This window comes from Eurosta solidaginis, chromosome 1 (genome assembly GCF_040869045.1).
Source record: "Eurosta solidaginis isolate ZX-2024a chromosome 1, ASM4086904v1, whole genome shotgun sequence".
NCBI lineage: Eukaryota > Metazoa > Arthropoda > Insecta > Diptera > Tephritidae > Eurosta > Eurosta solidaginis.
Window position 1 is genome coordinate 302,091,528 of NC_090319.1, and position 22,231 is coordinate 302,113,758.

The 22,231-nt window shown below is 36.8% G+C and overlaps 1 protein-coding gene across 1 annotated transcript in view; it reads left to right on the forward strand.

Moving 5' to 3' along the window:
* The first annotated feature begins 208 nt into the window (after positions 1 to 208).
* The window catches only part of C15 (homeobox protein C15), a 124,438-nt gene continuing 102,415 nt past the window's right edge, over positions 209 to 22,231 (forward strand). Inside the window, exons 1-2 of the mRNA XM_067771847.1 lie at positions 209 to 640; positions 19,671 to 20,023. Coding sequence (XP_067627948.1) covers positions 474 to 640; positions 19,671 to 20,023 — 520 coding nt within the window. The 5' untranslated portion in view covers positions 209 to 473. The remainder of the gene's footprint in view (positions 641 to 19,670; positions 20,024 to 22,231) is intronic.

Consider the following 22,231-nt stretch of genomic DNA (forward strand, 5'->3'; position numbering starts at 1 on the left):
ACATATAAAAAAAGGAACGTGCAACCGCCCTCACCTCGCGACTAGCATTGAGTGCATTTGAATTGTTTGCCCGTCGCAAACCAATGACAATAATTATTTGCGACTCTCTCATTCGCTGGAGTTTGATGACGGTGGTCCGATTAATCGGAAAGTTTTTAACTGTTGGTGTTTTTTGAAAAAATTAATTTACTCTAACATTAAACACAAATTTAGTTATACATACTTGTAGTGAAAGGATAAAATATAGGATAACAACAAAAAAGTTTAAACAAATATAAAAAAATATCTAAAAAAATATTTTAAAATTTATTTTAGTGATATATACTTGAGTGTTAAAAAATTAAAATACGTACACATAAATTTTAATCTAAGAAAAAAAAAAACAACAGAAAGTTCATAAATCCGACTCTTGTCCAAGCTTTTCTTAAATACCAAGCGATTTTTGCTTTAAATTGGCGCCCCACATCATCAACATGTCTTCAACACATGAGCACGAGGATGAGGAACGTGATGAAGGCGAGGAAGATGAGCAAGAGATTCATGTTGACGTCGATTCAGATTCACGCATATCTTGCGGCAGTGGATCGGAGGTGGATATGGAAGGTGGCAGTTGCTATGACGATATGGAAACACCCCCTAGGTAACACTTAAATTATTTTCTTATAAACAAATTCCCAACGCAAAAGAGTCAAAAACTGAGCATCAGGGAAACTATAGAGTGCGCTCAGTCCTGTGGCGCAAATACTTCTTTCTAAGCAGTTCAACTGTAGCAAGTTTTTACAGTTGTTATACACTTATCTGGAACTCTGCAAGAGCCTATCTAAAAATATTCCACATCCATTTATAATAAAGCTAATAATATTTTGGTGCGGTATAACTCCGAGGTGCCCTCTTCAAGTCTCCACCTGTTTTTTCTTATTTTCGCTGCTAATTGGCGGATTCACATGTTATATGCTGTTGTTGTTGTTGTTGTAGTAGCAGTGCTTCGCCCAATCCAATAGGTGCGACCGATCACAAGTTGTCATTAATATCCTCTAACGGGAGTCCAAAGAAATATGCAGTTTCAACAGGGGTGGACCATAGTGAGAGGGGTGTTAGGGGCGCTGGTTCCACATTACAATTGAAGAGACCAACCATCTCTTGTCATGTGGGGGCACATTGCAATCAGGACATACATTTTGTATGTCGGGTTTGAGTCTAGATAGCTAAGAGTTTAACCTTTTTGCCTCATACGGCTGTGTTCTCAGGTGCCGTATTTCCTCATAATGCTTACGGAGATGACTCCTTAAGCCCCTGAGAGGTGTAGCCTCATCAATCAGATGTCTGTTGGGATGCCCAGGTTTCTGGGTATTCAACAGAAACTGTTTCTTCAGCATTTCATTTCTCTCCCTATTGGGGAGTACACTCACCGTATTGTGTAGGTGGTGTTCTGGGGACATAAGAAGACAGCCGGTAGAGGTTCTGAGGGCAGTATTTTGTCAGGCCTGTATTTTCTTCCAGTGAGTAACCTTTAGACTTGACGACCATATCGGGAACGCGTAGCATGCAATCGGACGGCCAATTGTTAACCCCATATTTTATGCCAACTTCGAGTGGCATCTTCTAGGACAGACAAAGTTCGCTGAGTTGATGACAGAGCTACACTCACAAAGGTAGCCAAACCCCTGTCATGGGACAAACATACATACATATGTATATTACCTTTGTTGCCATAACGGTAGCTTGTAATAGCATAAACTAATTGAGATGCAGAGTTCCATACATCAAAGTGATCTGGGTGAGCAAAGAATTGCATTTAGCCATGTCCGTCCGTCCGTATGTCAACACGGTTAATTCAGTAAACTTTAAAACATCTTGTTTAAACTTGGTATGTGGGTTGCTTCGTATTTATCTCCCATCGCTATTTCTTAAATTTTCAAAAGGGGGCGTGGCACTGCCCACTTCTGTAGTAATTCATTTCACATACAACTGGTCGTAAATCAAACGGTTTAAGCTGTCATCGTTAAACTTATTAAAATTGCCGTTATTGTCCTAAACAAACGCGCTGTGAGTTCTGCCTGGGATTAGGTAAAGCAGCAAAAAAGTGCGTCTCTCGGTAAATGAGAACAAGATGAAGTACTTGCTGTCATCCAAGAAAGAGTCGGAGTTTTCGCGCCTTGCCAGACACGTCGCTGTTGATGGAAATAAATTCGACACTGTGAATGATTTTGTCTATTCGGGAACCTGCATTAACAACAAAATCAATGTCAGCTAAGAAATCAAACGAAGAGTAACTCTTTCCAACAAAGGCCACTTTGGACTGAGTAGGCAATTGAAAAGTAAATCACGCTGTGCAAGTCGCTCATAATACCTGTCCTAATGAATGGCTCGGAATAATGGACGGTGTCGGGAGAAGATGAAATGGCTCGTGGAGTGCTCGAGAGAAAATGTCTCCGGAAGATGTATGGCTCTGTCCGTGATGCCGACGGCGAGTATCGAAGAAGGTGGTAATGATGAGCTGTATGCGCTTTACGCAGATATGACGATAGTGCAGCGAATAAAACCCAAAGGCTTCGCTGGCTAGGTCTTGTTATGCGAATTAACGTAGACGCTCCGACCAAGGAAGTATGTTATTCGATGTCGCAGGTTGGAGGCAAAGGAAGTTGGAGACCTCCACTGTGTTGGGACAAGTGCTCGAAATTGGAGTCAGTTATCGCAAAACGGGGATAGCATTACTTGTTACGGAGCGGCGAAAATCGATTAGGCTGTTAAGCGCCAATTAATGATGATGATGATAAGGAATGAATGAGTCTTGGCAAAATGAACGAAATCAAATAGTCCCGAATTTTAAGTACACAACGTCATCCAGAATGTTCTTTGTCAGTACAAGCAGGATGTTTTAAGCCGGCAGTATTATCTTTTCTCAACCCTTAACTTTCCTTTTAATTATATATCTTTATCCTTGTCACAAAAATTTTGAACTGAGGATATTTAATTGTTAAAGAATAAGTTTATTATCTTTCTAGCTCTTGTATTTACATTAGATTATATTATATTACTCTACTTTTATTTTTGATAATGTAATACGATTGAGGTACTATCTAAAATACTATGTCTTACTTGTACAAAAAACTCAAATATATGAAATGAAAATGAAATAAGGACCACGCCCACTTTTCTGTAAAAAAAATTGAAAGGGCCGTAGACAAATATAATATCGCACACTAACAACAAAAGAGTCACAACTTAAAATTTTTCAAAATCGGTTTTTTTCCATAACCCAATTCACAGTACACATCTCTAACTGCCCCTAAAATTTCGTTGTCATTATTTTCTTCTTTAAGTGGAAAATTACCGTTATGTCAGTTTTGGTGTTGATTGCATCGCTTGCACTATATCAACTAAAGAGTACTATTTTTAGTTGTGTCAATGTGCTTAAGAACAAGTGAACAGTTTTTTTACGCATAAAGTGCATTATTTTAAATTCTGACTATATTGTTGCAAAAAACTTTTAATTTTGTTGTGTATTAATTAAAATTGTGTCTTTTTATACGTAAATAGTGAGTAAAGTTGCTTGTATTATTGTGAAATATGCCTTTTTTGATGAAATAATTGTGAATGTACGAGTAGTAAGTTTTCTTAGAAATAGTCATAATTCAAAATTGCTATATATTTTGTCCGTAAACAAATAATTACAACAAAATTTCGTCAATTCATTTTATAATGAAGGTATCCTTCTTTGTAAAACTGGATTTCAGTATAACATTACAGACGTTTTCACATAAACCGTTTTTCTTCTTTCCTGAACATTTACATTTTTTCAAGTTGTGACTCTTTTGTAGTTAGTGTGCGATATGGTTTATCTTTTCGAAAAATAACTTTATACATATCAATGCTCCTTTACTCCTGAAGCGTATTTATGAAAATAAAAAAAAGGAAACTTGGCAAAGGGCGTAGCATCGACTCTTTTTTAAGCAATCATTGTTTTACGTTTCGTAAGCCATAACTATGAGAAGAACTGACCTATCGTAAAAAACTCTGCACATTTGTTACTTTTATATAGCGGAATATTTTTAATAAAAGTGGGCAATATCCATCAACAAACACTCCATTACAATTTACAGTCGTTTGTATGCAAGTGATTGCAATCACCTTTCCGCAACATTCATTGATTTGAAACATATCTCGGCTACAATCAGATTTTAAATTAATTGTAGCTTGAAATTTTTACCATAAAAAAAATTATCAAATTTGATTGCAATATCTGATAAAAAATTTGTTTGGAGATTGCAACTTTTAAAATCAAAAAAGAGAAATCAATTTTGTTTACAATCAAATATGCAGGATAATAATTGATTGAAAATCAAAATATTTGTACATTTTTACAGCTCAGGCTGTTACGTACTTCACGTCGATTAAAAAAAACCTAAAGCCTAAAAATGTTATCCCGAATAAAATTGTCCTTTTATTATTCCCAACTAATCTCTTTTGATATTCTTGAAAGCAAAGAAATTTTTATACAACTATACATACATAATTCCAAATCTTTTTAAGATATAAATAAAAATAAATAAATACTTGGCGTGATTTACCTCCGGCGAGGTTTGGGCCGAGCGTCTCATCCAATTAGCGTCGTGGTCGTTTTAGTTTTGCCTACAAATTGGCGGGACAAAAGCTATATGTTTTATGCCGACTCCGAACGGCATCTGCAAAGCAGATGAATTTTCATTGAGAAGCTTTTAATAGCAGAAATACACTCGGAAGGTTTGCCAAACCATTTCCGAGCGGGGACCCCGATTAGAAAAAATTGTTTCTAATTTTTGATGTTACTTTGCACTTGAGTGACACCTAGGACCCTCGGTGTCGTAGGCGTAGCACGCTACCACCACACCACGCTGAAAATTAGATATAATACAAATTAAATTTTGCTAGCCATTTTTGTGTTACTAACCATTTGGCGCCTCTTTGAGAGTAGCGCCCGCGGCTTGATAGCCCCTTGCAGCTGTTCGTATTGTTGTTATGTTGGCCTCACGCAGTGATTTGGGAAAACCTCCGAGTGTATGTCTGCCATGAAAAGTTTCTCGCTGAAATTTCAGCGGCTTGCAGATTCCCTTTAGAATCGACATAAAACATCGAACTACCCGTCAGTTTGTAGGAAAAATTTAAAAGGAGCACAACCCAAATTGGAAGAGCAACTTGGCCAAAACCTCGGAGGTATTCCGCGCCTTGTATTTCTTTATTTTAATGAGATTAATGAACTTTATTGGTAGACAAATACTAAAATATGAGAGCATTGATGGCCGCGAGAGCATGACCATCCCAGAAGGAAATCGAAACATAAAGTGTAACATATGTTTTTGATTTCTGAGGACATTGAGATATTATTATTTAATAAAATGACCCTTTGTAAATCTGAGGCAGACATATGTCATTTTAAGACTTCAATAAGCAAAATATAACCAGTATATCGACTGGTTTGCTTTTAGCAAGTTAGGGTCTTTAATTTTATACATACCCTGCAGGGCAAATGTAAGACAGTCGCGCAGTTCTGCACTAGACGTTTAATGACAACTTCCGAACTGGTTCTTATTGGATGCAGGGCGGGACAGTCGGCAGCCACACTGATAGGCTTAAGGCTTAGCTATATGTATATAAATTAATCGATCAATAGCTGCGACTATCCCTGTTTGCATAGGGGGTGATTAACATTTCGTAGGGCATTACAATGTTAACAAGTAAGGAAGTCTAATTTCGGGTGAAACCGAACATTACATACCCAGCTGTACACTTGAAATGCTGTTGTTGTTTGTTTTGTGTGTTTAATAGTGTTACAAGGCTGCACAATAATACATATACATATGGCTCTATTCTGAACTAATTTTTCTTCGAGATATGGCTCCCGAAATATAGAAAATTAACTGCTTAGTCATAAAAGCATTTAAATTTGAAGTTTTACATATTTATTGTCTAAAATCCACTTGGGATATGAAATACCATTGATATAAAGCTCTTTTTTGCAAAGATATAGCTTATTTTATTCGTCCACGACCCTTTTAAAAACCTTTTATTTAAAAGTGGGCGTGGTCCTTACCCGATTTCTTTAATTTTTCTTCAAAGCATTCCTTATATTAAAGGCAACCTCTCTGCCGAATTTTGTTACCATAAGTTTAACGATTTTTTGATTTATGATTTATAATATTTGTAAAATTGATGTTACGACAAGTGGGCGGTGCCACACCCATTTAAAAAAAAAATTTCAAATTTTTGTCAAAGGTCTCAATATCAGTCCACACCTCAAATTTCAACATTCTAGGTTCATTATTTACTAAATAATCAGGTTTTCTTTTGTTTTCCAAAATTATGAGGTGGGTTTGGTCAAAGGCTGAGGTATGCTCAAGTCAATCCAGAATCGGATGGAGGTCCCACTTCCCCCACCTAAATAAATACACAGTGAATTAGTGTTTTGATTTCGAACACACACACACGTGGCTCTCGGGCTAAAATATCCACAACCTTGAATCCAGGGGAGAGAGAGAGATGTTCACTAGGTAGTGTCGCTGACAATATAGTGTAATCCAAGGACGATGGCTCTCCACAGAGAGAGGGAGATAGAGTGCTAGCTTAGCGGTGGCTGAGATGGTGAAGACGACGGTGGCTCTCGCTAAGGGGTGCTAACGGCGGTAGTAATGACGGCGGTAGTTAGGATCACGCCCGAAGAGAGAGTACTGAGTGACGGTTGCTCTCACTAAATAGCTTTGACGACGGTGGTGGCTAGACTTCGGGATGGGATGTCCGAGGATCGGGATGTGGTGATGGCGAAGTGTCGATATTAGTATGAGGCTAACTAACTACAATATATTGGCTCGGGTATTCGGCTAGGGTAGTAGGGGAGTTTGTCCCGCCGCAGGCGTTGGGAAGTGTTCCCCTCTTACCTGAGCCGTATATCCGTGCATTACCCTTCCTCTGAGTAATAGGGGGTGAGTCCCGTCTTACTCAGAGATGATAACAAAATATTACGGTTGCCCAATAGGCCGGGGGGGGAGGGGGGGAAGTACCATCGGCAGAACCGACCTTGTAACTTTACCCCGCTCGACGCAAAGGGAGTCCCTGGAATATGGGTAAGGCTGCCCAATAGGCCTGGGAGGAAGTACCATCGGCAGAGCCGACCTTGTAACTTTACCCCCCGTCGTCCCAAAAGGGAGCCCCTACCATGTATTTATATTGACGTAGTGGGGAGAACCGCCCCGCCACTGGCGTTGGGACGGGTTTCCTTCCTACCCGAGAAGGCTGCTCGTGCATTACCTTGCCGATGAGTAATAAGGGGTGTAAATCCCGTCTTACTCACCGGAAATGTGGGTAAACCTGCGGGGTGTCCGATAAGCAGGAGGGGCGTACCATCGGTGGAACCGACCTTGTAACGCACCCCCCTAACCCAAAGGGCACCCCTTGTCGACCGCCAGTGGCTGCCGCCACGCACTTCACTTACCTATGCCGAAGTGTGCCTGGTGTATTCCGGCTAGTGATGGAACGTTATTTCGCTATTGGTGATTGCATCGCCGCTATTGACAAATCGCTAATAGCTATAGCTATTGCAATCCAAAAATATCAGTGATTGGCGATTTTCCTTCATTCGATTCTTTTGAATGGCAATCACCTCTGGCAGAATATCGCCAACAGCGATTATAGCGATTTGCGATTTTCCTTCAGCATGAAATTCTAATACTAATATAGATAGCGGGGATGCAATCATCGATAGTGAAATATCGTTCATCACTACTCATCTGTGTACTTTCCGACTGTGTATTGGCGACAAAAAGGAATAATTTTCTTGAAAATTGGAAAAAATATACTTTTACAAAAGTTTGCCAGCTATTATCGAAAAATGGGGATAGTTATCTTAAGAACTGCACAACAAAAAAATGTCTCAACAGATAGTGGTAAATAAGGGCGAAAAAAATATGCTTTTTGTGCAGAGAAATTGTGGAAACGGCGAACGGAACAAAGCAAACTTGTGCAACAACAATTTCGACGACGAAGTGATGTGCAATAATTGCAAAAAATGGTTTTGCAATGGGCGTGGAAGCACATCTGGATCCCAAATTGTTAAACTTTCGGTGACGGCTAAACATAGGGAAGTCACCCTACATTCTGAAGGTCCACTTCGAGAAATAGTACTAAAATTTTACTCGTGTGGCGTACGTAATGTATATGAATTGGGATCAAGAACAATGGAAGCCACTTATAACTTATCGTTCGTTTTTGCCATGGTTGGTTAAGGTGCCTACCGAGCAAGAGCAGTGGCGTGCACGACAAATATCAGCAGCACAAATAAACAAATTAGAGGAATTATGGAAGGGAAATGTCGATGCAACATTTCAGGATTTAGAGAAGCCAGGTATAGACACGGAACCATCACAAGTGCTATAGCGTTATGAAGATGGTTATCAATACGAGATAGTTTTTGGTCCACTTGTGCGCCTAGAAACAGAATACGATAAAAATTTAAAAGAATCGCAAATACAGGAGGGTATAGAAATAAGATGGGACGTTGGCCTAAACAAAGAAACAATAGCATATTTTACGCTTGCTAAAACTGATTCGGACATGAAATTAATGCATATGTTATTCATAAGTTAATACTTCTAGGCTGTAGCCGTTAACAGTTTTATAAAATTTGTGTTTTTGATGGAAAAATAAAAGAATTATAGAAACATATATCACTCGTCTTATTGTAAACAGATTAACTCAAAATTTAAGTTTTTTGGGAGAATGCAATTCAAGCTTTGTCATATGGTTTGTATATGGTTGAATTCTCCGGCTAATTTCTAGGGCACTGAAGTGGGTGGCTATTTTCTGCTAAAGAATATTTTTTTAATAGTTTGAAGAATTTGCTATATTTTTCCTCTGTATTTTTCATTAAAAATTGATTCACTTTACTATATAAATATTATGCAGGCAAATACAACTTTCAGAATAAATTCATACGGAGTATTTCTGAATACATCGGTGTAGTATAATATAGTAAATAAATCATGTTTTTATGGTGTTACATATACCGATTTATTTCGGGTTGATTCATCTTACATTTAAAAATCAAAGCATTTTCAATTAGCAAAATTTATAAAACAAAGATGCATAGACATCTACTTCAGCTAGTTTCATCTCATTGAGTGTAATACGAGACTGAACATATTAGAATTTCACATTTCATCAGTTTACTATAAAAGGTACATATTTTCGTCTTTTTATTCCAATTTTGGTTCATATATTCTGTATACTAAATTAAATTAATGTATAATATTCAATCTACTCCGGTAAACAAACTTAAACATTCAACTTTTATATCCAAGTATACAAATAATTGCAGATTCGCTTATCAAAGATAAAGCGATCGCCATAGCTGTAAAAATAGCCATATCTACTGATAGCTTAAAATCGCTGTATCGCCCATCATATCTTCTTTAATGAATCGCTTTTAAAAATAAAGCGATCGCTATAGCTATAAAAAATAGCCGTGATTCAAAAATAGCCATATCTATTTTCACTGATAGCTCAAAATAGCCATATCGTCCATCACTAATTCCGGCCAATCATTTTATTCATAGGTAACTATGAACACGGTGGGAATTATGCTCGCATTGTCGCGCACAGCGCGCCACGAATGAAAATTCTCAAGCATTGTGCGTTCACCATCGCTGGCTTGCTTTGTGCTTGCGCGATGGTTGTTGGGCCGGTATGTATGTATATATGTATGTCGGTACATACACTACTAGGGGTGGGCAGTAAATGGAAAATATGATGTTAGGGGTGGGCGCTAAATAGGAAATAGATATTGTGGCGTAGCATTTGCTATGTTACAAAATGTTATAAATATTAAAAGTGGGCGTGTTTATCATCCGGTTTCGCTCATTTTCAATACCAATCTATTTAGGGTCCAGATAAGCTCGTGTACCAAATTTGGTGAAGATATCTCAATATTTACTCAAGTTATTGTGTAAACGGATAGACGGACGGACATGGCTCTATCAAATTTTTTTTCGATACTGATGATTTTGATATATGGAAGTCTATACCTATCTCGATTCCTTTATACCTGTACAACCAACCGTTATCCAATCAAAGTTATAATACCCTGTGTACAAGTACAGCTGGGTATAAAAATGTTAGTGAAAAGCACTGCGAGGGAACAGAATTAAAACTAGTGCCTGTGCTTGCTATTCTAAATCACCGTCGCTGCGCTCACAGCTTTCGAAGGTATTTCTGATTTAAAGCATAGCGAGCTTCTCGTAGCTACATTTTAGAGTTGCTTTCGGAGGGCAATAATTATGCCGATGCTATCTGTTCCATGCCTTGAACCTAGGATCTTCGGTATGGTAAACCAGCACATTTCATTTATACTACGGAAACCGACCTATACCAATTATAAAAAATGATAACTATGCAATGAGAAGAAATACTTTTTAGTAAAAATTTGTCAGACGTTTACAAAATAAAAGAAAAAAGTAAATATGTAACAGCTTGCGTAAATAATTCGAAAATTTACTAACAAATTAGTTTGTCAAAAGCGACCAAGAATGGAAAGAGGAATGAAAGATAATAATTTAATGGCTATAGTTAAGTAGACAAAAGCAAAGAGAAGCAGAGCGAGCAAACCAAACGACATTTCTTGTTAAAACTCACAATCATGGCCGTAATGAATTTTAACGGTTGATAAAAACCATAGCTGCGTTTCTTGTCAGTGGAGCGTTTAATAGCAAACAAGCTGATGAAATTGTTGATTTGGATATACAATTTTTTTATGTCTAGGCACATTTGCATTTAAATTCGACTGTGACGGATGTGGTTAAGTTAAACATAGCAAATGATTATTCAGCGTTTACAGCTATAAACTATTGAATTTGATCACTGTGCATGACAGACAGTAAAGAGTGAGGGAACAAAAGGGAAGACTAGAAATACCTTCTGCAGCACAGTGAATCGCACCAGTTCCGAACTAGCATAGAACCATAGTTTTAATAAAAGTTACTAATTCTAGGTAATTCTGTTTCCTCCCAGTGGTTTCAGCTGAAACTTTTAACATTGTGATGTCCTATGAAATGGCAATCACCCCCTATGGAATACTGGTCGACACCTCGAAAATGAGAAGCGATTTGTAATCTTGCACAGTATTCATACTTTGATGTGTTGAAACTTGTACTTCAATAGCACCATAACTACAAAAAACATGATACGTTTTCCCTTACATTTGACGGCTTCAACTAGGTTTTCAATTCCTGGCATATTAATGAAGCTCATCATATTTATCTCCAGGAGCCTATCCATCTTCGTATTGACCATATGGTATTCTTGAAGAAAATGTACTTACGAATTCGCTGCGAACATGTCGACAGTATTATATTAAAATCGCTTGAAAAAAAAAAAATAAAACAAGTAAGGAAGTCTAAGTTCTGATGAAACCGAACATTACATACCCAGCTGTACACTTGAAATGCTGTTGTTGTTTGTTTTGTGTGCTTTATAGCGTTACAAGGCTGCGCAATAATACATATACATATGGTTCTATTCTGAACTAATTTTAGTTTAAAAGAAGCAAAAAGGATACAGAGGCTAACACCAGTGACCTTGAGCGGGTAATAATGCAGTGTTCCTTCAGATATGGGGATTTCCCTACTGTTTATTTTAAAATAAAAATGTAACAGAACAATAAACATAAACACCCAAGTGCCATAGTACTAAAAAGCGTTATTACAAAAAAGGGCAGGGTTATTAACGAAATTTTCCAACTTTTACTAGAGATAGCTTACTACCTGCATCTAAGCACTTTTACAAAATCTTCTATATTAAAGACGGCTATATAACCGATTTAGTCCATTTTTACAGAAAATATTTACTGTTAAAATACATACATGTGCACCAAATTTTTTGTCGAGTTATGGCTCCAGAAACTTGGGAAATGCATTGTAAGAAAAGGGCAGTACCACGCCTTTCCCATTTCTTGTTATAATGGCACAAAAGACGATTGGTACAAAACTAGTTTTTGCTAAGATTTAACTTATTATTTTCGTCTACGACCCTTTTAAAAATCTTTTATATAAATGTGGGCGTGGTCTTTAACTTTTTATCAAGAGTCTCAATATCAGTCCACACGTCAAATTTCAACATTCTAGGCGTATTATTTACTAAATATTCAGGATTTGTGTTTTCCAAAATGTTATATATATAAAATGTCGCTCGTTTTCAATACCAATATATTCTGGGTCCAGTTAAGCTCGTGTACCAAATTTGGTGCAGATATCTCAATATTTACTCAGGTTATCGTGTTAACGGACAGACGGACGGACATGGCTCAATTTTTTTTTTTTCGATACTGATGATTTTGATATATAGAAGTCTATATCTATCTCGATTCCTTTATACCTGTACAACCAACCATTATCCAATCAAAGTTATAATACCCTGTGTACAAGTACAGCTGGGTATAAAAATGTTTTAAAAACATAAATTGCAATTGTGCAATGCGTTGCCTAATAAAGTAAAGTCAGAACTAAATCCTAAGCGCTTCAAGTTAGCTGTACACCAGATCCTTTGTTAATGAACTTATGAAAAATATCTATGATTTTGTCTTACTTCATCTCACTTTTTGAATTGATCTCACTTTTTGAATCGCGCTCTGTCAGTAACTAATATTAAATATATAAATAAGTTATAAATTTGAACTAGTATTAAGTAAACATTTCAAATATGACACTGTAAGAGACCATGTCTTATATGTGCCTTAAATAAATGAATGAATAAATTTAAATAATTAATAAATATAATTAAAATTAAATTGTAGCCGCTACAACAAAACGATGAATATATATTATGGTTTTATTCGCACGCATTGGTATAAAATAATGAATTCATGGGCGGATTAACATGCAGATCGGGTTCGGGTGATCTCTAATATTGATGCGAAAACGCCAATTATAATATATCTTCTTATTTAAAATTTTACACACAATATTGCGTTGATTGAACTTGAAAATAAAATCTAAAAAATCTTCATCGATTTCACGCTGATTTTTAGTTCTTTAAGAGGCTATGTCTCTTCCAATTTGCGTCGTGCTACTCTTGATTTTCCCTACAAATTGGCCGGACTGGACCTACATATTTTATGCCGACTCCGAACGGCATCTGCAATGCAGATGAGTTTTCACTGAGAGCTTTTAATGGCAGAAATACACTCGGAACGCTTGCCAAACGCTGCCGAGGGGCGACCCCGCTTAGAAAATTGTTCTTCTAATTGAAAAACATTATTTCTAAAATTCTGATGTTGCTTTGCCCGGGGTGTGGACCTAGGGCATACGGTGTGGTAGGCGGAGCACGCTACCATCACACTACGGCGGCCGCCAGAGGCTATGTCTGCTTAAGCATTAAGGCCAATATGCTTATTTTCGCACTTGCTGTACAATTTTGACACCAAAATGTCGCATTTTGGCATTAGCACTATAAATGCGACAGTCGCATTTCTTTTCATTTCCTCCATCAGTTGCGACCGGCAAATTCTTATAATATTCTCCTCTCCTTGGGAGCAGGGCTGTTGCGTTTTTATTTTATTTCTTTTTTGCACTAAACTATTGGGCCTTTTCTCGAGCACAGCGTAATTACGTAATCCCATAAAATATTGATGATTTTCGTTGAAACATTTACAATACCAACGCGGTAAAGGTTGTTAAGACCTATTTATGGTAAAGTCAGAAGGTTATTTTATTCCAACATTTACCATTTTATTCGATGGTTTCTTAAAAGGCATGTGGGCGGGCACCTTGCAGCGAATCGCACTTATACCGAACTAACGCAGAACTACCTCATAAGATACAGCCTATTAGCCTACTAGTTCTAATTCTGTTTCTTCGCAATGCTTTTAACAGTCATTTTTAACATTGTGCTATCTTACCAAATGGCAATTTTTACTCTTTGCAGATATTTTGAACGCGTTCCGAACTGGTTCAGTCGTAAGCGGTTCTGAAATAGTCGCTATCTTTGAGAAATTAATTTAAATTAAATTTAAACTATTCCGCTATGCAACCGATTAGTACCAGTTCGGAAGTAGTCATTAAACCTGTAGTGTGAAACTGGTGATTTGCGTGACTGTCTTCCATTTTCACTGCAAGGAATGAGAATTTTAGCTATGGACATGGTATCCAGGAAAATTTACCCCTCGGAAGTTTATACGGATGGCAAATTTTTTAAGCAGGGTCGCCCGTCGGCAGTGTTTCCGCCGTGAGAAAACTTCTCAGCGAAAATTTATCTGCTTGCAGATTCCGTTCGGAGTCGGTATGGATTAAGTTGAAGTGGGCAGTGTGGAATCGACATAAATTTGTAGGAAATGTTAATGGTTAATGGTAGGGAAAGCTCGGCCTAAATCTCTTTAGAGGTGTTTTGCACCTTGTATAGAATTTTTTTATATGCAACATATTCATTCAACCATCTTCGGGAACTTTCAAACTGAACTTTCGCCCAATATACATATATCGCCCCATAGAGATGCCTATAACGGCTTAGACTGAACACTCAACATTGCATTGACATACTCACGAAACCAAATCACATTAACATACATACATACCTTCAATGCATTTATTTGATTTCCATTTTAAATTAATGAGTTTCACAAAGTGTCAGCGATAAGAATGCAAATATGTATTAAAAGCTCTACCTTCCATTCATACGTACATACATTACGTATTACTCACATTTATTAATTAAGAGTTTCGAGCGGAGACTGGGAGCCCACGCAAAGCACGACATAGCGTCGCGGCTGTTAACAAATAGCCAGTCGTACGACAATAAACACTAAGATTGGGGGGAGTTGGGGAAAAGTCGAAGTTGCAAATGACAAAATGAGAAAAAAAAAAAAACAATTTCGCATCAAAAGCAAAAACACCAAAGTAAAACATGAGAAACGCGCGCTTGAAAGCAAATATTCGTGTGAAATTTGTGATTAAAAGGCTGGTGGCAGGCTGTTGAAGAAATTCCCAAAACAACAAAATCGGCCTTTAAATTGTGCGTGACTCGTTGCGTGCGACTGTGTCTGTGTCTTTTGATTGGAAAAAGATTGTTAGTATCTAATAAAATTTAAGTTTTTCAAGTCATATTATTTGCTGTATCTAATTTAAGTAGCAGTAGCGAAACAATGGCAAATACCAAACTTTGTAGCCATTTTTAAACGGTTTTATTTAAGTTGACTTGACAGGCTGGTTAGGCGGCACGAATTTTGTAATTGAAAATTGAGTAACTTCCCGATAAGCTACAAGCTTGAAACTAGGAATATAGTCCAGGACCCGATGACAATGCAATAATAAGAAAAAAAACTCCGATAGGTGGCGCATGGATCGAAATATTTCAAAAAATCGTATTTGTCGTCCGATTTAGCTTATATTTGGAACACATAATACATACAAGAATAGCAAGCGACCTCTGGAAAAAATCGCCGCTAGGTAGTGCAATGATCGAGATATTCAAAAAAATCGTATTTGTCGTCCGATTTGGCTCATATTTGGAACACATTATACATTATAGAACAGAAAGCGACCTATGAAAAAAATCGCCGCTAGGTGGCGCAAAGATCGAAATATTCAAAAAAGTCGTATTTGTTGTCCGATTTGGCTCATATTTGGAACACATAATACATATAAGAATATAAAGCGATCTATGAAAAAAAAACGCCGCTAGGTGGCGCAAGGATTGATATTCAAAAAAATTGTATTTGCGGTCCGATTTGGCTCATATTTGGAAATTCTTTATTCAATTTATATAGTCGCTTCATCATTTTCTTTGGCTGATTTCCAAATATACCCAGTTCCTCAGGGCCTACAAATTTGAACTGGTAACGTTGACGGGCCACTAAGACGCAAGTCCACTGAATATTTGTTTGATAACAGTAAGTGCATTGTCTGAGAAGACAGATCTTATTGCGCAACGATTGAAGCAATGATTCATTAAATATGCAAAATTGTGGAAAAAAATTCCTTCGAACTATCTTTAAGGGTATTCGTCAGATATGATTTAATGAACTTTCGGCTGTCTTAGGTTAGGTTAAGTGACAGCTATCCAGTGAAGAAACAGCTCACTTGGGCTTTTTTAGGTTGGTCCGTTAATGTTACCACACAGTCCAACTGTGAAACTGGCTCGCAGTTATTCAACAAATTGTTATGTTTCAACATTAAATTTACGAATAAGGCCCACATCGATCATGGAAATTTCCTCCAGAGTGTCAAGTACGTCCCGACCGGGATATTTACGCCTCGCCCACAAATTCTGAACGGCAGGGGACACAATGTTAACGGCCATAACGTCAATTGACCTTATGATTTCTTCAAATAGCTACACTGAAAGAAATGGTGCTAGTAAAATCAACAAATCGGCTCGGTTGTTCTTTACTTAACGGAGATTCGGTGAAATTGATCGAATTAAGGTTAATTCGACCAAGTTCTTTGTCAAACGAACAAATTAGTTCATTCATTTTAACAGAGGAGAAATTGTCGCTCTTAAGTTAACAAAGTTCTGTAAAATTGACAGATTCCTGGTCAATCTAACAGATTTTTCTGTTAACACAACTGATCTCACTGGTCATTTCAACAGCAATCAACAGTCAATACGTGAGCAAATTTCAAAGAGAATTTTACGCCCACTGCGCTCTCTACTTTGTGCTTACGACGATAGTGCCACTTGTTTAAAAAAAAATACCAAACTAAGAAAACCACCAAATCGAAAAACACACAAAATGGGAAAACAACAAAAAACTGGTTTTTCAGCTATCAATACAAAACGAAACACCCTTTTTTGAATTTACTGTGCAAAAATTATGAGATACGGGGCACCTATTTATCGGGTACAATTTTGCAACTTCTCCTCCAGTGCAAAATTGCGCCCTCTTGTTGCAAAAGTTTTGTTTGAACGAACAGGATTTTTCCAAAGTTAGTAACATTTTGTTCAAGTTTTTACGAATTTTCACACACGCGAACAAATTTAATAAGAAAATAAAAAACATCCTTTTTTAATGTTGATGTTTCCGACAACATAAAAGTTTGAGTTGTTTTGGAATCGTTTCAACTTAAGGTGTTACGAAAATTAAACTTTCCGAATTACATTTAAAGTTACTCCAGTGGTGAATTACCTTCTAGCGATTTGATTCTTTACTTTTCTATAACTTACAAGTTTTCTATTTAAAATGTTATATCAAACATTTATACAAGTTTTGTTCTAAACAATCAAGTGTGTCAACTACATGCTAGAGAAGAAATTGAGAATGAGCTGAGCTGCAACCGAAAGAATTGAGAATCAGTTTTGTGACTACTATTTTCATTTCTATTTGCAAAGCGAAGTTCAGAACTATAAATTAAATAAATTATAAAATATAAAATTTGGGTTCGCACCCAATAAGGTGAAATAAGGATTTTCAATTAGAAGAAAATTTTTCTAAGCGGGGTCGCCCCTCGGCAGTGTTTGGCAAGCGCTCCGAGTGTATTTCTGCCATGAAAAGCTCTCAGTGAAAACTCATCTGCCTCGCAGATGCCGTTCGGAATCGGCATAAAACATGTGGGTCCCGTCCGGCCAATTTCTGGGAAAATCAAGAGGAGCACGACGCAAATTGGAAGATAAGATCAGCCTTAGATCTCTTCGGAGGTTATCGCGCCTTACATTTATTTATTTATATGGCAACATAGGTACTTTCGTACAAAGCTGTCGCAACAACTTTTTTTGTTCATTCATTTGACTACGAAAACGGTCAATTACGAATCAACGATTGGTGCGCAGTTGATTCAACATCTTGTTGCGAAGGATACAAATTAACAGAAATTTTGGTTGAATTGACCCGTATTTCGGTTGATTTTACCAGTCTTTCTCTTTCAGTGTACAAAGTTAGTTGAAGTTATGGCCATATTAAGAGGTTACAACGTCAAATTTCAAAAAATTACAATGTCAACAATATTGACGTTATGGTCAAAAATGGTCAAAAAGAAAATTTTTTTTTCTCAAGTGGCCATAAGGTCAATTATTTTATTTCCCATATTAACGTATTAAAATGCTAACAACTGTTGAATTACAGTTACGTTTTATTGTTTGTTGTTCAGTCGAATGAAAAGAGAAATTTGTTTCAAGTTTTTAGCTACCGCGTTCCTATTCTTATACTTTGGTCACATTCTAATGCAAAATCGGAAAAAATAGCCCATATGGTCCAATCTGAGATAAAAAGAACTTATTGAATTAAAAGTTTAGATACATTTTGGAATAAAAAATCGTGCTAATTAGTCTTATTTATGGCCGTTTAAACTGGACATAACGTCAATGGAACTTTTGGCCGTAGACCTTTTGTCACGTGGACCTTTTGTCAAGGATCCATGCAAATTACAAGAACTGTCTTCCCGTTAATACAAAAATAAAATCGTTCTACCCAAACTTACGGAACCTGCCGACAATAGACTTAAGAAAAGTAGTTTGTGTACCATTTGCTTTGAATTTCCGCCATAATGAAGTCAATTGAATTCAAAGAATGCTGCACTAACCTTGCAAAGAATATGGAAAACAGTCACACAAAGGACAGTTTTGCACTACAGGCTTAATGAAGGTCTCCTAACTGGTGCTAATCGAATGCAGAGCAAGACAGTTATTAGCCACACTTGTACCAACTGCGCTCAAGTCTTATTTATAGGTATTTAAATTAGTTAATGAAAGGCTGCAACTATTATAGGACAACCTACGATTAAACCGGTTAAGAGCGCATGCAAAAGGGCTACTACGGGGGCAATTACCATTTCGCAGGGCATTACAATGTTGAAAAAGTGTCAGTTGAAAGCACTGGGAGGGGATATAATAAGAACTAGTACCGTCTTTTAATGAGATAGCTCTGCGGAGCTAGTGCGATTACCTGCAGAGAGTCTAACGATTTATGAGGCAGTTACTCACGAACGTACGTACGAAAAACGTGTCAGCTGACACGACCTATCTTATGAGTGTGCAATGTAAACGAAAACTCACCGACGTGCAACGCCCGTACGCACGTAGCCCGGAACGTAGAAATCAAAACAATTTTAATTTTTTCCGTAAGAACGTGACAGCTGACCGCTCTCTCACTAGACAGAGTTGCCTAGTAAACTTTTGTGCGCTAATTTTTACCGTTTGCAGTTTTATGCAAAAACACCTAATTAAAGTTTGAAAAATTGTGAAAATAATTCGAAATAATTATGTAAAAGTGTAGATTATAAATATGTAATCTATTTATACTTATTTAATATTTATTCCGGCCTTTTACAGTATCAAAAATTAAATTGGAAAAAGTTGATGTTTCCATAAGCATACATGCAAAATGATCAATGGCAACAGTGCTTATCTGTACACAATACACACACAAATATGTTATGTACATATACACAGTCGCACACATTGATTCCTACGGGCTTGAGAGTTCGGTCAAACGTGCTTCGTACGACAAACGTACGTACGTACGGCACACGTCGGTGGGTAACTGCCGCATTACTCTATCGAAATCTTAATTTTTTTTGTTGGGTGCACACAGATTCCAAGTGATGTTGAGAGCTATAAAGATCATCGTAGGTCTAGTAGAATACATACATTATACGCAAACCTCCTTTTAGAACAATGCTTGCACTTGTGATTTTTTGCAATATATTTTTTTCTTATTTCAGTGAATCGGTGCAATCCGAACAAACACGTTCATCGTCCAGTGAAAACTTAACCTTTAGTATATCTCGCCTGCTATCGAAACCCTTCGAGCATCACAATAAACAAAGTCCCGAAAATGATATTCATAGTGAACATGATTTAGCAGCATATAAATTGGCCACAAGTATAGCAACATCGACATATGGTGGCGCCACCGCACTCTACACCTATCCACATTTATATCCAACGGCGGCTGCGGCAGCCGCTGCCGGCCATGTTTTACGTGTACCACCACAACGTACACCGCTAACATGGGCGCTACCGCCTTTACACCATGCAGCTTTGGCTCATCAAGCGGTTAAAGATAGATTGGCAGGTGAGTTGTTTGCAAATGTTTACATAAATACAACTACAAGCCAACTTACTACAGCCAATGTATCTACAACGTTTTATTAGTAAAAAGCAAAAACAGTGAAACGCAAAGAACAAACATGACCATTAACAAAAGAGCTTCCGTTTTATGACTTCTCACACATGAGAATTTGGTATTTAAATTTATTTTTACAATTTAATGATCCATCAAAATCAATGGCAACATTAACCGTTTAAGTTAGGCAAAACTTGTGGAGGGAGAGCAAATGGACATACATATGTACCTAAATAATAGACACTGCGGGATGTTTTTCAGGAACTGACTTTTAGGCAGTTGTGACGAATGCGGTTGTACAGTTAGCAGCGTCTTTGACTGACATGCCAAAATTTGCTCATGCGTTAGTTAGGAAACTACTCGAGGGAACTTTACCAAAAAATCGTCTCTAGACAAAAAAAGGCTCTAAATTGTAAGCCGACGGCTAAGTGGAAGATCTCCATGACTAGGCTGCCGTGCATCAGTTTTTTTTTTTTTTTTGAAGTTCTACATCAGAGCTTTATCACAAAATAATCCATTGCAGAATTCGGTTGCAGAACACACCGTTTAAAAACCGCTCTATCTTCACATGCTCAACCGAGTTGGCGTTCTTGAAATAAATTCTGAGATAGAGGGGTTTAGGCCCTGCAGGAGAATCGAATTTAATAAAGACCTCATATAAACTGAATATGTCCGTGGTGTAGTCAGCTAAACACTTTTTTTCGATAACTTAAGCAAAAACTTCTATGGATCTGAAAATATGCGAAGCAAACTCGGAAACATGTTCGAAAAAATTCGAAAATTACAAAACAATTTACCCAAACTTCGAACTGTTTATTTAGAGTTTTTTTTGCAATTTTTTAAGTATGCAGTTTTGCAGCCCAATCAATTTAATGCTTACAAAGCAAAAGTTACGGATCTTCAAAATTTGCATTGACAATTTTATTCCCGAAAGGTGTTTTAAAACGGTTTTCTCCCACACGAATGGCGCATAGCTTTATTTTTTTATATGGAAGAAAATTCCTTCCGATAAACAATTTTCAAAAATTAATGCGAAATGTGAGAGATCATTATTTTGTATTTTGTTAGACAAAAATTGAGAAATTGAGCTACAAAACTGCATACTCAAAAAATTCAGTGAAATTAAAAAACCAAAAACAGAAAGTTTTCATATTTTCTCGATGTTTCGAACTTTTCGAAGAACATTTTGAGATTGGTTTGCATAGTAGTTCAAGTTACAAAAATTAAGCAAGTTTTTTCTTAAATTATTGCAAATAAAAAAGAGAGGAATTAAATTGACCAAACTTTATAAAAATTGCTAATACTATTTCTGCGTCCGCTGCTGTAGTATGCCAACGTTTTGTGGTTGCATGCGGCAACCCTAATGCAACACATGCATTTTTATTCACCTATGTATTTGCATTAATACTTTTACAAGTAGCAGAAAATTACAGACTTTAACAATAAAATGCAAAATGTACTCCGGTAAATAATCGATCGTAAACATTAAATCGCCGCTGAGGTGATAAAGTTAAATAAATGTACAAAATTTGTATACATACATACATGTTTATGTGGTGAAAGGGGTTTGTTCAGTTACTAGTGTTTTTTCATGAAAAATAAAATCAATAAAAAAAGTAGATTTTATGCCAACATATTTTTTTTTAAATTTGGATAAGCGTTAATCCCGTGACCTACTTATATTAAAAATAAATTGCTTATGAGTCAAAAAAGATCATTTTTATATCTACTTGCACGCACACAAAATGGAGTGGTCTGCGATTGATCTCTTTTGCTTTCATTGGGGGATAACTGGTTTCCTCTAGTGCCAGTTGGGACTAGTCAGTTTGAAATTTATGTAGCCTATTTCAAGAAACCATAAAAAACAGCAACGAAATGAGTAAAATAAAATATTTGATGGAATTGAAACGAATATTGTAAGTAAAATGCGAGTCTAGGAGCCCCTGCTCCATTATGGTAGAATTTATTTTTGTTTTATTTTTCTACAATACCAATACGAAAATTGAAAATATTGTATTAGGGGTTTTAAAAGAATTATAAAATCTGTAAGAATAATCGTACAGTTGGAAAGAGGACTTGTTCGACAGTACGAGTACAAAGAGGATCTGCGGGACAGTACCCGAAGGGATACAAAGAGAAACTGTTAAATAATACCCG